This window comes from Pezoporus wallicus, unplaced genomic scaffold (genome assembly GCF_028554395.1).
Source record: "Pezoporus wallicus isolate ANWC-B61680 ecotype Strahan unplaced genomic scaffold, APGP_CSIRO_Pwel_v1 contig_593, whole genome shotgun sequence".
In the NCBI taxonomy this organism is placed as follows: Eukaryota; Metazoa; Chordata; class Aves; order Psittaciformes; family Psittacidae; genus Pezoporus; species Pezoporus wallicus.
The window spans coordinates 7,753,121-7,770,719 of record NW_026642342.1 but is presented as its reverse complement, the minus strand read 5'-3'; the positions used below and the strand labels follow the sequence as shown (position 1 = coordinate 7,770,719).

The 17,599-nt window shown below is 38.1% G+C and overlaps 1 protein-coding gene across 1 annotated transcript; it reads left to right on the top strand.

Moving 5' to 3' along the window:
- The first annotated feature begins 1,261 nt into the window (after positions 1-1,261).
- TRIM42 (tripartite motif containing 42) lies at positions 1,262-10,047 on the top strand. The gene is made up of 5 exons (XM_057429166.1): positions 1,262-1,708; positions 3,526-4,214; positions 5,653-6,458; positions 7,204-7,431; positions 9,813-10,047. The coding sequence occupies exons 1-5, from the start codon at positions 1,350-1,352 to the stop codon at positions 9,897-9,899; spliced, it is 2,169 nt and encodes a 722-aa protein (XP_057285149.1). The 5' UTR covers positions 1,262-1,349; the 3' UTR covers positions 9,900-10,047.
- The last annotated feature ends 7,552 nt before the right edge of the window (positions 10,048-17,599 follow it).

Genomic DNA, 17,599 nt, shown 5'->3' with positions numbered 1-17,599 from the left:
GTTATGCTATGGAAAGCCTTTCAGCACACAGATCTAGTACTTATGCATGAAAATCCAATTGACATAATAGGCTATAACTATTCCAAAGAAACTATTAGGGCCCATCATGTAAATGGTTACACATAATGACACAGCCATTACAGTCTGTAGGGCTCTTGATTGGTGAATTAAAATTTCTCTAGGTAGAACAGACTTTGAGCTCAAAGGAGCTGTCACAATAAAGTCTATCAAGACCTATCTTAGTAACTTGCCATTACACATAAACACATTAACACAGGTTGAATTGCTAAATTTTGAAAAAATTAGTTACAGTACAGAAGCCAGCATTCTTGAATATGCACTATATAGATATCACTGTCAACAGTTTCACATAAGAGAACAAGCTGAGATGTCAGTTGCAGATAACTCTTAGAGGATGGATTTCATTTTTCAGCATTATAAAATCATAGGATTATTTAGGTTTGAAAAGGCCTTTAAGGCCTTCAAGTCCAAGCACTAACATATAAGCACTATAGTAAACATGCAATATTGGGAAACTCATGTACTCATTACATAATTTTCATATTTATTTAAAGTTATCATATCTATAGACAGAAACACTATATAAATCTTGGAATAAATCAACTAAATGAATGAAAAAGGTGCCAATACAAAGTAACTTAATAATAACTGAAATTATATGTCTGATATTGCATTGAGTGGCCACTTAAGGAAGGGGAAGAAACACATGTGGAATCAGCAGGAAAAGAGGCAGGTCCACAACAAATGAACAATAGCACTGAACTGTGAAGCTTAGTTTGTTTCTTCAGACTCTGGGGGAACAAATGCTGTAACAGCATAAACACTGGCAGACAAGGGCTTAAAATAACTATGGCAGTTACAAAGATATGCATCAAGCTGCATCTCAAGTGTAAGGTCCTTTCACATGTGCTAGTTATGCTTAAACTCTTATGGAGGCCTGATGAGAAACCTCTCACTATCTCAGGTTAGGGCCTGATTCAGCTGATTTGCTTACAACACCCAGCTGAGCCAACAAAACGGCTATGAAGTGTGTAGTCCTAACAAGAGAACAGCCTTCTTAATGAAGAATGATGTAAATGCTTTCAAGGAATTAAGGAAGAACAATTATAGTTATCATGATGTATAGATGATGTAATCACTATATCAGGTAACTGTGCATAAAATTTTTCCTGTCTCCTTATTGGAATATTTCACTATGACATCACTCTCTGATTAGAATGAAACCCATTGCCATGGCACAGAGCTTGACACAACAGTCAGACTCATGCTGTAGTGTGAAGAGCAGCTGACGTGATCAATGGACTTCCTTCCACATATGTGACAGAGGGATGGATGAAAATTGGTATTCCTGTTCAATCTGGCCAAGCTGTTTAAACTGGTCCTATCAAACTTGCCAGAGTAGCAATGAACATTGCTGCTTGTGTTGGTGCTTCTTGTTTACGAATGAGCAGAACTGCAGCTGTTTCCCATGTCCATACAATGGCAAAACTTGCCAGTGCTGCCACTGCTCATCTGCAGAGCATGCAAATTGCTGGTGGTGCTGCTGCTCTTGTGCAAATGACCCAAACTGCAAATGCTGCTGCTGCTGCTGCTGCAGTGAAGGGAATACAGAATGTCAGTATTATGAAAGCAGGTGCTGCAGGTCTGACAACAAACCACATCACCCAAGAACATCAGGACTTTTTCAGTAAGTGTAGTTAAGGACTCTAATTTCTAGCGTGTTCCAATTTACATTATGTCTTAATGGATGTGTGCCATTTAGAAACATACATCTGTTGAGTTCTTTGAGCTATTTTAAATAACCACAGGTTATCGTTCTTCTGAGAAACAGAGAAAGTAGTTTTACCTTGATGGTAGTTAAATCTTATGCTCATTACTCTGAGGCAAAGACCATTCCAGAACATCACTGCATTTGTAATTAGGACCACCTGATTTCCAGACATAATCCATGAATGCTTATGGATTTTCACAGTGTAAATTCTATACAGCAACAAGAAGGAAGATGCACAGAAAAACTTAAAACAGGAAGAAAACAGGGATGTGTTTGTAGCAAGGAGGCTGCAGGCAAGAATACAAGGAAAACTGGAGTAAAAGAGCAGTAAAACTGGTGATAGCTGGAAGTGGAAGGAAGCAGGTATAATCAAAACAAGGAGACAAATAATTATAAAGAATAATTATAAAGCAGACAAATAATTATCAAGAAATGGTACAGAACACAAAGAAGGTATACTAATAGTCTTAGAAGATAAAAATGAAATTATCAGAAGAGCTCCAGGCTAAACCAAGAAGAATTGACTGGACCTCTAGAAATGCATGGTTAGTTCCAACCTAGGTAAACTTTGAAGACCAGAAGGAATCCTCATAGCAACAGAAAATTCGATCTTTAGCTTATTAGAGATTTTTACTGTTGTTTAGAGTGACAGAAGAATCAGATAGTATGGTTGAACATATGAAGAGAGAAGGCAGGAAAGAAAGCAGTATTAACATGGACGCTAAAGAAAAGCACAGCAGAGGGCCAGACCATGGAGGCCTAAAAGCAAGGTGTCCACCTAGAATAATGATGCTCTTGTCAAGGCTATAGAAAATATTCAAGGAGGCATTATAAAATTAGTATTGTTTTTAAAAGGATAATGTCCACAGGCTAAGAGGCATGTTAGGACTATCAAGATTTGAAGAGACCAGGGATTAGCATATCCTGAAAAAGCATATTATTATTAATAATAATAATAATAAATCCCCACCTGAAGGTGTTTGCAATTAATATAAATAATCAGTGATAATAAAGCTGCTACTGACACTAAGTTTAGTTCATTCTAGAAATCAGAAATCATTCAGAGGTGAGTTTTTTAAATGACTAAAACTTAGGATGATCATATGTAAATGTGCGTTACTGTTGTAAGCAGAATTGTCCTAAATACTTCTTTGGAAATGGTGAAACAGTTGTGTTAATTTTTTGAGGAAATATTCCATCTTGAAAATGCATAAGAAAAACATTTTGACATTTATTGCCTAATTTTTTTCATTAAAAAGGAAGTATTCTAAATACATTGCCAAAGTTGTTGTAAATAATTTAATACAATTGAAACAAAATGAAGGGTTTAATCTGAATTTCACTAAATGCTTTTCTTCACTCCTTTGTAGTTTTCATTTTAACAAATATAAAGAAAAGGAGACAAAACACATTTCACTCTGTACTAAACCAAACTGTATTCTTCTTTTCACTTGGCCATCAGCAATAACTCAACAAATTCATATAGATTTACAATAACTGAGATGTCTGTCTGTTATATATTAACATACTGTGAAATAATTGTGAAAAGGAAAAGAAAAAAAAATGGATTCTTCCTTATTTAAAGTATCCAGTCAGAGTAAAAGGACAGTTGGTATGCAAAGCAGAACTGTTCATGTTATGATTTTGTGTCTTAGGTGGTACCCTAATACTCTGATATTTTTGTCTGAGTTCTTAGGGTTGTTTGTTGTTTCTTTTTTCCCAATTTTATTTAGGTCAAAAGAAGTCATGCCTAGATTCAGAACTAGGAATAATGTGTCCGTCATTACAACAGAAAGGAATGTCTCCAGCCACGCTTTCCGTGACCAGCTTACCTGTCCAATCTGTAAGGAACTGTTTCTCCAACCACTTATGCTGCCGTGTAACCACTGCGTTTGTGAGAAGTGTGTAAATAAAACCAAGACCAGAGCTGAAGTAACTGAAAAGTTTTATACCATCTTATGTCTGGTGTGTAGCAAAGCACACTGCCTCGACTACACAAATAAAATTCAGCTGAGGAAGAATTATCTCAGAGCAAAACTAGCCAAGAAATACATGCACAGACATGGCTTTCTGAGGTGGAGGTTTGGCCGTAATGAAAGACCAGTCTACTGTGAAACTTGCAAGGAGGGAAGAAGATGTAGAACATGTGGAATCAATTATTGTAGTGAATGTCTGTATTTAAGTGACAAGTATAGTCTTCAAGACCACATTTTAACCAGAGCACATCACGAAGATAATGAACAGTGGCACTGCTTACTGCACAACAACTCAGCTCTCTCTGAATACTGTTTGGATGACCACGAACTGATCTGTGTGGTCTGCAAGAGCTCACTACACAACAATCATAAGGTTATTCCCTTGGGAGTCGCATGTTCAAGAGAGGCTACTTCCCTCTTTGGTACAATTGAAGAATTTAGAAAAGGTATGTATTTCTGATGCTTTTCAAACTTCCCCATGCCTCATCAAGAAAAAAAAAACTTAAACATAAGGTCGACAAGTTATATCAATTCTCTGCACAGCACGAGGATCAGAAAGGTGGTTTGTTCCCACTGTAGAAATACAAAAGGAATAAGCCCATAACTGTGGCATCATGAACCAGCCTCAACTATTAGAGAACAAAGGATCTGTCTGTGGGATGGGAACACAAATGTGCATTTCACTGGAACAGGTTGCCCAAAGAAGTGGTAAATGCTCCATCCCTGGCAGTGTTCAAGGCCAGGTTGGACAGAGTCTTGGGCAACATGGTCTAGAGTGAGGCATTCCTGCCCATTGCAGGCAGCTCAAACTAGATGATCGTAAAGTCCTTTCCAACCCTAACTATTCTATGATTAAGAGAGGGGAACTTTTATTTCCTACTGCAGGACACAGCATGGAATAAACAGAATTACATCTGCAGGATAGATGATGAGTATTTTTTAATCAGAAATATATGTTTGAAGAAGAATTCTCCCTCCTCAGTCAGTTTTATGCTTCTGCACATGCTGACTAAGAGGCAAAGCAGTCATGTTTTTCTGAGGTAACACAGCAATTCATTCCTTTTAAGTAAGACTGCATCCATAGCAACTAAGGGGATGAACATTAGGATTTTACAGATTTCTTTTAATTTTGATCTTTGCATGTAATTTCACAAATGTTGGGCACATAACGAATTTGCATGGAAAATAACTTTCAGAAAGGTAAAAGTGAACCATGCACAGTAAGAAAAAGCTGGAAGCATTAAATTCTCCAGTTTGCAACGGTCTTAAATTTGAGAAGAGGGATGTAGAATATGTGTTCAGGATTTTGTAATGTGACATTGCTTCCTAATGTTAGCTGAATGGCACTGGAATGTACAGTCAGCCTTTGGTATGTTTGCTTCTGTTCTTTTAGAGCTGACAAATTTTAATGTCAGAAGAGTTAATAACACCTTCACATAACAACCATCAGAGGAATATACCATCAGCCACAGACATAATGTGGGCGCATTTTCTGTCATCATTTTAATTTCATAGTGGCATAGTGAATTTTGAAAGCCATTAGAAAGCTACAACAAATTAAGCTTCAGGAATTCCCATGTAATGAAGTAAAAATTATCAAGACCACTTTGGGGGAGATAAATTTGAATGAGGAAATAATAATAAAGTAGTAAGTAATTGGCAAATTTTCTATACCCAAATGTGAATATTTTAACCCAAACAATTTCCCACAAGGTTTATTAGCAGAAGAGAGAAGAGGAAAATACCAGAATCCTTATTCTTGTCCCATGTTCTACTAAACATTCTACAAGTTTTTTAAGCTAAAATCTATCATTCTGCCTCTTGTAACCACTGCATTTTAACCTGAATTTGGAACTACTGACCTGATTTTACTTTTTCTTACAGTATGCCAAGGAATTGACAATGATCTAATGGAAGTTATCCTGTCAAAAAATAAATTCAAGACCTATAAGGACACCAAAAGAAAGGAGATCAGAAATGGATTCTTAAAACTAAATATGGTTCTTCATCAACAAGAAAAGGAGATGATGGAGTTGCTTGAAAATATTGAACTTAAAAAACAGAAAGAAATTTCAGACTACATAAACTATATGTCCAGCCAGCTGTCATATATGGATGGCCTTATTCAATACTGTAAAGAGGCTCTTGAGGAGGAAAGTCAAGTTGTATTTCTGCAATCTGCACACTGCTTAGTGAAAGAAATAGAAAATACAGTTCCTTCCCTTTTCAAACTTAGTCCACGTCTAAGCAAAGTTCACCTCAACTTTGATGAAATGGTCTCTATTTTACAGGGACTTGTTCCATCCCTCATTGGAATAATGGAGTCAGAAAATGAAGCAGAAAAATATCCCTATTCTTTCAACCCAGAAAGAGCGTTTCAAGGGGGTGCCTCAAGTACTCAAGCATCCAAACAAGGAATATTTTTCCAAAGCCCATCTTCAAATTCCTTGTTTGATTTAGGCGTACTATCGAAAGACACTCTCGGAAGACCAAACTCTAACCCTTCTAGTCATCCTACACAGAGTAAGGAAGTGTATGTGTACAAGGATACAGCTTGTGAAACTCCAGGAAAAGAGAGAAAATATCAGATTGTTAAAGATTCAAGTCAACAACCTACAGACAGTGACTCAGTCCCAGTCCCAGGATCTGTGCTCATATACCAGACTGTTGTTTACTCGAGGTCTGCCAAAGTAAGCCATTAAGAAATCCTAAATATATACAAGAGGCTGTTATATTTTCACGCTGTTATAGAGTTTGAACCCATGCAAGTCTGAGTAATCAAGACTACGCTATCAGTTCAAATATTGCATTTGTAGAAGACAATGCGTTCCAAACTCGCCTTTTGAGGTAAACTGAAGCGCAGATTGAATGGTATCGTATTCCCACTGTAGTCAATAGGATCATTATATATGTGATATAAATATATTACATGGTAAGGTCTGGTGCAGAAAGAAATAGATGCACCATGTTTGTATTTAAGTATCTGTATGTCAGATCAAACAATTCCTTCCTGGTCTTGGCCTTCAATGTGATAACATCATATCTGTATCATTTTTCTCATTTTACATTTCATAGATGCTGGTTGCATAGATGCCGGTTGCATAGATGCCAGTTGCATAGATGCCAGGATGCCAGTTGTGTAGGAACCTAAGTGAATGCTGTAAAGTGCTGACTGCTGTCAGCCTGCATTACTTTTAGTGTGTCAGAAAAGGGTACTAGGAAATTCCCAGAAGGAAGCTTAGCATTTTCCAAGTGGACAAACTACACATCTTCCACATATATCTCATGCCATAGTTGAAATCACAGCTGCACTGGCATTTCAAAAAAAAAATCGGCTGCACAAGGGCTTCCAAAAAAAAGCAAAAATTAAAATAAGCAAAAATAAAGAGATAAAGAGGACTTAATTGTGTATTACAGATTTTTTTCTCTTCACAGATTTACTGGACTTGTCCCACAGAAGAGGTGGACTTCTTTGAGGTAGAGTTTTATGAAGTTGCTAGAACCAGTCCTGATAACATTGTCCAGACACAACTAGCTGGCCAGCTAAGCAAAATACAGCAGCAGAACCTGGAGATACGTAATTTGGATCCAAATACAGCATACCTGTTTAAAGTCCGTGCTGTCAACAAAGGAGGCCAAGGAGACTGGAGTGAGATCTGTAAGGTATTGTATTGTAGATTCTTCCTGTACTTCAGAGAGCTGCCTTAAATTTCTTGCCTCCACAACTGTTTTTTACCCCATATATTTATGAGTAAGGCTTTTAAGGAACATTGCCTATCTAGGTAAGTGATACTAATAGTTACACTGGATTTGTCCGTACATTGTTCTTTCTAGCTCAGTTTGCAGATGTTTGACCTATGTAGAATGTTCCTCATTTTTTCTGGCAGTGATGCTGTGCCATGAGTGCATCAGACAAGTCACTTTAATTCATATTGCTTCAGGACTGATACGGCCTTTGCACTAATCTCTCTGAATACACAGAGGAAGAGTTATTAAGTATCAGATCTAAGTGCTTTCATGCTAGAACAAAGCAGTAATCATTAAAAGACAAACAAACAAAAAACTTAGAATATTCCTTGGCACCTTTGGACATGAGTCTCCTTCGCTGTGGTTTTAGGAGTTCCAATTACAAATGACACCTTCCTGGACTGTTCCATTTCCTATCCATAAACCACTGAGCACAGCAGTTTCTTTTTATCTAACACATTGGAATGATATAGTGATTTTTTATTTTTCCTGAAATCTGTACTTTCTGCATGCAGCACAGCCATATTAATATTCCAGAGAAACTCACTTAACACCTGCTGTAATTTACAGAAGAGCTTCATAGCAAATTAAAATGCCACAGCATGTATGATGGGCTTTTAGAAATCTTCTTTTAACAAGTAACTACCTCTGTTCCTTTTGCATATCACATTATTTTACCATTTACACTACAGAGAAAGCTTGGAAGAATTTTTTGAAAATGAAAATACGGATTTTAAATAGGGGTTTTAGTCAAAGCAATACCATTCTTCTTGTGTAACAGTTACTAAGTGTGTGAGGGAATGTAACTCTGATACCTGTGACAAGTCACAGGACCCCAGGCACCAAACTATGAAGAGGAGGAAGGTGACAGAAAGTTTTGTTAGACAGCAGCCACTACATTCGTTGGACTAAAGCTGATGCCATGCCACTGATGCCCCAAAATGTCATCTCACAAAAAAGGCTATTGAACCATAGGGTGTTATTAGCATTACAAGCAGATAACACAAGTCTCTATGGAGCCCTCATAAGCACAACAGAAAACTGCAGTCTCCTGTTTTAGGAGTGAAGGGATTTCTCTCTTCTTAGACCAATAGGATAATTATTGGCTTACAGCTGACTCACAGGTTCCTCAATTTCAGCCATTTGTCAGTGTGTGAAACACCATGGCAGTAGCACTATATCCTTGTTATATGATCATAGTAGCCGCTACAGACGGCATGATCTCTTTGCACAAGAAATGTTCAACAGAGTTGACTCAATATAGGTTCTTAATGCCTCACGAAGAGGCCGAAGGTATCTAACATATGGGCTGACAGATGACACCAGCTTTAGATGATGCACTCTTGCCTAGCAACTAGGAAAAAGGCAGGTTAACCTTGAACATCTGAACTGGCAAATGATCATGATTTTGGCAACTGGATCCTAATTTAATAGTCTGTTGAAGGAATTACACTCACTGTTCCTGGTAAAGGGATATGTTTGAGAGTGTGTTACGGTTGTGGAAGATCCTTGATGAATGACAGACACTGAAAGACCACTGGTAGACTATGTGGAAGTGTACCATGAGGCAAGTGAGACTTTCAACAGAGTAGGTAAAGGATTTGGATCTGTCTTCCATGGGAGGAGGAATGAGAAGCACTAAGGATGCCGTTAGAAAACCAGGAACAGAAAATGCTGGAATTCTCCCATCCTTGCTCTAGCTACTGCCAGTACTACTACTCTTGGAAGAGGTGTTCCCTCACCCCTGCTCCATGACAAAAGCAGCCAGCAGCTGTTCACAGTGGCCTGCCACCAATGCCAGGCTTTGTGTTCCTTAACTTGTCTCTTGAGACTGTCAGCCACGGAAACAATTCTAATGATGGGTTCGTGGCTTTTTAACTGTTCATCACACTCCTGTCAATTAAACCTCTGGAATGAGATTGTTCAAAATTACCTTGGAAACCAAATGCAAAATGAGTTTTAATAGGATGTGGCCTCCTAAATCCTGTGGTCATATCTGAAACTCTTTCTCTAAATGACCATCTGCCAGAACCTAATGGCTATGTATAATATTAATCATTGTAAAGTTTACCACCAGACATTTGCTTGGCTCCCATATAAGTTTTTTCCAAGAGCTCAATTTCCATTTTGCCTCCAAAAAGACTTTACAAAGTTTAACATAGATAAAACAGTTTGACTGCTTACATCTGTAAGTGGTAAATTCTTTTGAAAACAGACACTAATTAAATCCTATCCCCAAAATAATAAATACATGTACCTCTTCTGTACTTTAATACACTCTTGTTTTCAACTTGCAGATAAGCACTTTAGATGAACCTGGGAAAACTCGAGAACAGGTGGAAGAAGCAGAAGGGCATTCAGGCTGCTCTGCATACTCCATATAGAGAAACAAAGAACAAAGCCAGGGATTCTTTAATTTTCTTTTCCTTGAAGAACTGGAAAATGTGTATCCTCTCTGATGCAATATCCAATTTTCCACTGAAGTTAGCAGCCAAAGATCTTCAGACTATTATTGCTTTACAGCTAATAATAATAATAATAATAATAAACCTCTGCCTTTTCATTAGCTTTTTTTTTCCCAGGTGTAACAACAAGACCTAAGGAAAATGCTACGTCACACATAAAAATATAGTATAAACCCCATTATACTTGAGGGGCCTTTGCAGCCTCAAAGAAAATAAATTACGTATTTGCACCGTTAAGTTAACATTCCAATTACTCTTCCCTATGAGACCATTCAATACCAGTTCAAAAGAGCTGCAGGAGCCTCCATCACACTTGGCATACTTTTAAAGCGCAGAATAATCTACTCTGCACATAGATGCTTTTGGTCTCAGACTCACTCAGCCAAAGTACAATGTGCATAGACACATAGGAAGACATCGGCAACAGGCAGGACAGTTATCTCATTATGCAACTTAATAGTTGGGTTTACTTGACTGTTGTGAAGGTCACCTATGTGAGTTGCAGAGTATTAGTCTTTTAAATGTAGCTGCAAATAAATTCAGAAGCCCCAGCAGCCTTGATCCACTGAACAGGATCCACAGCAAGTTACAGTGTTGAAATAGTAGTCAAGAGTAATAACTAAGGTCCTTCCCTATGCAGGTATGATCTTGCACAGTTTCTTTTTTCACTTCAGCCATATCAACCAGGTATGCGTGCCTAGCTGTCTGTTTTTGTACACACACACAAATATATGTGCTTCTACACATCTCTCTCTGTATTTGCTTGTACACATACACACACACACATATACATACATGTATTTAAACACATTTACAACTCCTTTTGCCTCAGTCCTATCAAGTAAGGCATTTACATGGAAATGGAAATAGGATTGGGACCACTACTAGCTCTTTTAAACTCTTTGGTGCATTTGTATGTTTGCATCATACCTTCAGCACAAAACAAATCCGTTTATGGAAAATCATGTATTATGAACACTGCCCATGAAATCGTGGACCTCGTTCTACCTTCCTTAAGGCAAACAATAAAACTTAGGCACATGTATTATTAATATGTCATTTTTCCATCGAACCTTTCATTTAACAAGTTCTGGGTTAGCTTTGCACAGTTGCTGCAAGGTAGTACTATTCTGCCCACTTTATGGGTGGCTAATGTGATAAAGAAAAGTCCAAACAAAAAGGCAACAAAGCCAAAATCTGGAAGCCCAGAGCACCTACTTCTCTATCTTATGCTAGCCAGTGAGCTATTAGCGATACTTTGGTTAATATGTATGTTCTTATGTTCTTGCCAGGATCTTTGTGCAGTCTCTCCTTGACAGTGTAGTTTTCTTAACGAAGTGTCTAGTCGGAGTAAAGGCTATTACAAGTAAGAGAGGTTTGCATTTTCAAAGCTACTGAACAATTATAGCAGTGTCTAATGTTGAGAAGCTGATTTTGAAGCATTTAAAAGGGTCCTGATCATCCCACATGAACAGCATCTGCAATCTAAAACTTCGCTACATTGTTGCAAAAACCTAAATGTCTGAGCTCTAAAGCCCAGTTATTCCCTCAATCCTCATGGCTTTTTAAGCCCTTTCCCCATTTTACACCTTTTCCAAGGACATGTGAGGTCTTGCCGATAGTCTGTAGTTCCCCAGAAACTCACCCATCTCAAATTCCTTTCAGTATAGTTCTCTGTAGACTGCAGTTTGGATCAACTGTGTAAAATCTCTTTGCACCCCCAGCTATCCATTGATAATAGCAGCTTTCTGTAACCAGCAATTCTTAAGAGATGCAATTTGCAGTACACAGTTCTGTGCAACAGTCAAGCAAAGCTCCAATTTCCATTTCATGTAAACAGTGACTCAGACCACTAGAGAAGGGCAACATTCCATCAATATCACTAATAGATGAGGATCAGTCCAACCCTGCAAGCTTTAAGATTTGTGTTAATTTTTGTGGGGCTGCTGGAAGCCTCTGTTTCTTTTCAGACAAATCACCTTTCAGACATCTCTATCTCAGCTCACTTTGCTTTTTTCTACAGGATTGCTGCTTTATTTTCATGGGAGAAAAAAAAACCAATGTGTTAAGCTCTTTACATACAGCTCAGTGCCTGCCTCTTGTGAGCACAGCCAAATCCCATGGTGACTGGATATCTACTGCCCAATTTATTGCACTCCTCATTTCAACAAGCAGGTAAGGCAAAAAATGGAACAACTTTGTTTCTCTACTGCTTGCTGCTCCATTGCAGCAATGGGTGAGGAGGCAGCACCATCTACCACCCTGTGCAGCCATTTTTCAGCTGCATGCCCTGAAATTGAAATTTAGAGCTGTTCATAAATAAATAAAAAACTGCCTGTATTTAATGCAGGGAAATATTTGCATAATTATTTTTCAAGGTAATGAGTTTAACAGAAGCCAAAATGCAGAGGCTGAATATCTTTAGAGCAGCCTGTGCCAGCAAATAAACACAGAACTCTTGTTAAGTATCAAATTGCAGAGCAGTTTAAAATCAGCATCACTTATTTAGGCAACAGTAAGTATCTATTTGTGCTGGGCAGGTGGCCAAGGTGAACAAATGAACAATTTATATGTAATCGAATATTAGATGAGCCTCATTTCATTTTACCACCATTTGTCTCTTGGATTATCTGCAACCAACACCTCTGAACAAAACGTTACAAAATAAAGTTGGCTGTCAAAACACCTCCTCCAAAGCCAAGGAAACAACTGAGATGGAGCATATAGTGAACTTTGAAAGCAAATATTCTGAAATGGTACCTACTCACTTTGCTAAGTAATGAAATCAAGACCAACATCAGTCTAACATACAGAGATTTAGACAGTGGCACCTCTGCCTTCTGGGATGGATCAAAAATTAGCCGGCAGGTAAGTCAGAGATGCAGTTGACTGACCTACGTTGACACAAAGAAACTAACCAACCCACCCTATGTAGCAAACCCCAGGGATACATGGGCACCAACTATTAATCCAATGTATTACAATGTTTTACCATCCACTTGCTGCAGAACTCATTGGGAAGTCATCAGTATCAATATCAGACAAGGGGCTGTGGTGTCTTCTTCAAGAATATTTCCCAGACCATTAGAGGACTTTGGAAAACACTGGTCCACCTCTAAGACATTACCTCTACAGGAGAAGAGGAAGAAGTGGTCATTGGGGCCTAAATATTTAACCGACAATTCTGATGAAAACAGAGCTACAGCGTGATGAGACTCACACTGCACCTCTGTACAATGTGCAAAAGTGACTCGATAGCTGAACTGAAATTCTGAAGTAAACAACTTACATGTAAGTATTATTTTAAAACAAAGCATTTTAAGCAAATAAGGCAGAGCAACAAATACATAAACACAGCCTATTAAAACTGTTCTGTTTTGGACTGTGATTTAGTGCCGCCGAGAAACGCATTGTAAAAGCTAGGAGGTTCTGCCATCAGAATTAGGAGAGAGAACACAAACAAAAACCGACTAATAATCAAAATGGTTTGCAACATTTTCTCTTACAACCCCAAACCCACAACTTTTAGTCCCCCACAATGCTTCTTAAGTTTATCTGATAATGGAGAGTTCGAAAATATAAACAGAACAAAAAAAAAAAAAAAAAAAAAAAGACATAGATACTAGCAAATAAAGATTTTAAAAAAGTAAGGGAAACACATGTCCATAAGTGTAAAAGTCTTGGCTACTTGCTCCAGCCATAGAAAACAGGATCAGAAGTGTAAGAAGATGTGTAACTGGAAAAATATTCAGGCTTAGGCATCTCTTTACCTGAAAGTGAGATAGTTGATACCAAAAGATGTAAATGCAATTACTGGAGATCAGAGAGGATTAATTTGCACAGAAAAATTAACCATGAGCATGTTCTGCTGTGCCACTGAGGACCTCAAGCTTTCACTAACATTACAGGAATGTGAATGTACATAACAGAACAAAGTACTCGAGATCCAGCTAAACAACAGTAAAGGAAAAATAAAATAACAGGCTGCCTGAAAGGTGTGAACATATAAAGGAAACAGAATAACCTACCAGGCAGTATTGATGGAAAATGGAGCAAAACCTGAGCTGTCACCTTTCACAGCACTTCACCATCTGAATTGCTTGAGAAACCAAACCAAAATTATAAGGAACACTTTCTTCACTGACAGGGTGGTGAGGCACTGGAACAGGCTGCTCAGGGAAGTGGTGGAGTCACCGTCCCTGGAAGTGTTCACAAACTGTGTAGCTGAGGCCTTTACTGACATGGGTTGGTGGTAGTAACAGTTGGACTTGATCTTAAAGGTCTTTTCCAACCTGGTTGATTCTATGATTCAATGTCACAACGGTGTTCAGAAATGACTGCTTTGACCTAAACAGTTAGTATTACACAAAATGGATTCCAATGTACAAAGCAGTGTTAGAGAGGGTGCACATGACAACGATCTCATCCAGTAAGATGCATTTCAGCTTAAGGAGAAGGAAGACTTTTTCTTCAAAAGGGCTTTTACTGGAACTTGCAGGTCACAGGAAATGTAACCTATCAGCTTGGAAGCTTAAAACATAAATGTCTTGTCCCAGCCAGTGTCTCATCAAAAGAAATGATCAGAGTAGTCTGACCAGACCCAACTATCATAGCCACACAGCCTACCTATAGCTCAAATACCTAGGAAATATTCTTGCTCATTTCCTGACATGAATTCTAGCATTGTAAAATGTGAATGTTTTGCTTTCTCAGCTATACAAAATTTGTGTTTCAATCATCCATTATTTTGCTACATACAAAGTACTTCAAAAATGCATATGAAAATTTGCTTCCTTCCCCTGCATTTCTTCTGTCATACATATGTTAAACAACACTTCAGAGAGAAATCTCAATTGTCAAGAGCTCTCGCAGCCATGCATCAATCTTTTTAATAGAGTTCACTGAGTTTTTTCGCCCCTCTTCACAATAGTAGCTAAGACAGACTCTACAAATTCTGGGATTTTCATCTGCAAATAAAAATCTCCTGGACATGCCCTTGCATTTATAAATGTGTTAGTTACTGTGAGGTTTTTGCATTGCTTACCTTAGCAGCTCATGGCAGGAAACAAATCACAGCAAATCTAAGATCAAATCATTAACTCTACTGCAACTCAAACACAGTAGGAATATTTCACAAGGCTCACAAGCTGAAGGGGAATAGGTCATTTGTATTCCCCAAAACCTGTCAGTGACTTCCCTAGGATTTTTTCCTTTCCCAGCACACTCTCTGAGCAGAAATTACACTGCATTTGCTGGCAATTTTACCCTTCAAAATGTTCAGCTTTTCATCAGAAAACCTTCACAGAAGGTATTATTTCTTCATTTTTATGTTACTGGATATACACCTGATTTGCACAGATGGCTCTGAATGGGCTAACTCTTGTTCTCCAGCATGGTTTATCTGAAGGTTAGAAGTCAAAGTGTGAGACATAAGAAAACCTAACCATCCAGAAACCAATTTTTCAAAGCAATTTTTGAACCTCAATAAGACAATACAAACTAACGATGCAGAACTATGCTCCAGGAACTCCTCTTAGGCTAAAGCAGCAGTGGCTTTTGGTCATGAATTCTAAGCACTCTGGACCCAATTTACAATAGGTGAGCTGAAGGAATTGCCTCATATTACAGCTCACAAAGTGATTTATGTAAGAATAGTCAGGTTAGAAAAAAGCTCTGCCTAGTATGCTATCCACTGTCTCTTACCAGTGATCAGCAGCAAGCAGAAGGGTGTAAGAACAGTGATATTCTCTAAGCCTTCATAAGGTATGGCTTAAGGGTTTTGTCAGCCACAGGTATCCAGTGGCTCACAAGTATTTTCTTCTTTGAACTCATTCAGTCGCATTTTGAGACGCTGACAAGAATTTGTTGCTATCATATACCTAAGTGGCAAAGGGTTTTACCCACTTCCACAGCAAAATCAAACCTCAGTTTAGAAGTTCATTATTCTGGCTTTGCAGCTAAAATTTCCTTTTACCAGATAAAGCATCTAATACTTCCTAACTTCCCTGCAAAAGTTTACAAACAGGTAAAAAAGAAAGATACTTAAAAGAAAATACTAACGTGGTACTAAAGTAAGACATCTGCAAAGGGACTTTCTAACAGAAGTGGTAGGTCAATCTAGATGACTCTTGTTAAAAACTTAAGAGGAGCAAAAACTTGAAAGGAATAATGTAATACTCATTATAAGAGTTAAGCTTCTCCATCATTTGCCTGGGTTGCTCCACATCTACACTTGCTTGAGTGATCTGTTTTTAAAACAGACTAGCTCTCTTTTGGGCAGGTGTATCTTCCCAATTTTTCCAAGATTCATTCAGAAGTAGATTTGCAGACGAGAAGATGCTTTAGATAATCCTTTTAAAAACTCTGCAATACAAGTTCTCCCTTGTGGAATTTTAAAGATTGTACTCTAGTGAATGATATTTATCATCCTTGGTATCACTGGTAAAAAAGAAAAAAGACATAGTGTCTGAGAGTCAAGCAGAGGGAAGTTCTGCATTTTCTACACTTCTGTAAGCTGACTTGCCCCAAGGGTGCCCTGTGGTAGGAGGTTAGACGCAGTTGAGACCATCATGCTGTGGAGCAATTTGGTGATTTTTCTGGCCATTTTCTCTTGCAGAGCTCTTTTCTCATCAAACGTTTTCCTACTGAATTATTCACTGAGGAATTAACTTCAAACAGCCCCTTGTTATTTCCTAGCTTTGTTATAAAACTCAAAAAAATCACATCAGCACAAGCTTATTCAGCCAAAACAATAAACATCTACTTGTCTAAGTTAGTTAAACACATTAAAAGTAGCTAAAGCAAAAAAGTGAGGAAGCAAGACTGAGAGTGATTTTAAAAGTCCGAGGCAATAGATACCCGAAGATTAGGAATGTTTGCCCTCTCTCAAATGGAAATAATTTCTTGTGCCCTACCAGCAAATATATTTGACAAACAGAGGCATCTGTGATATTTAATGCGGTACTTGAAAACAGTCTTTTGAGAACTACATTATAGAGCTTGTGTCCCAAGCACCACAGGTTTTAGCGCCTGCTAAAAAAATGGACACAGGCTAAACAGGGGATATTTGAGAGGAGGAGATATATAATTTAACTGTGTGTAGCTAGGGTAGACATCTATTTATTCTTGCTGTCCTCAGAGACACACTGTTAGCACACACTGAGAGAAGGCAGTCTATTCAACTGGAGCTTCTAAACTCCGTATTATGCTAATGCAATAATTCAACATTTTATTAACTTAGGAAATGGCAGAGTTCAGTTGTGTCTGCTCAGACCTGAACTCTCTCAACTCTCTTGGAACCTATCAGTGGACAAACACAACAAACATGTAAGTAATGGAAAAACCCAAGCTCATCTATTCGGCCAATGGAAAGTTTACTCATTTCCTATGTCCCAGACCTGGAGGTAAAAACAAAAAAGAAAAAGACAGCTTCTCAACTTCTGCAACTACTTTTCAGGGTGCTGTAACTTCTGCAATGCTACAGTGTCCTTCTTGAAGTAACATGGAAGGAGGGCAGGTTAACAACCCCTCTTTCTTTCATACATACCATAAGGTCTCACAATTTAGGATCTGAAAGTTGCAGAAAGGGGTAACTATTGCTAGGCTTTATAGCGCAAACA

Excerpts from the sequence above, each read along its gene's own strand:
- TRIM42 (XM_057429166.1), top strand. The coding sequence starts at position 1,350 with ATGGATGAAAATTGGTATTCCTGTTCAATCTGGCCAAGCTGTTTAAAC. Across the intron at positions 1,709-3,525 it reads AGAACATCAGGACTTTTTCA|GTCAAAAGAAGTCATGCCTA; the intron begins GTAAGTGTAGTT and ends AATTTTATTTAG. Across the intron at positions 7,432-9,812 it reads ACTGGAGTGAGATCTGTAAG|ATAAGCACTTTAGATGAACC; the intron begins GTATTGTATTGT and ends TTCAACTTGCAG.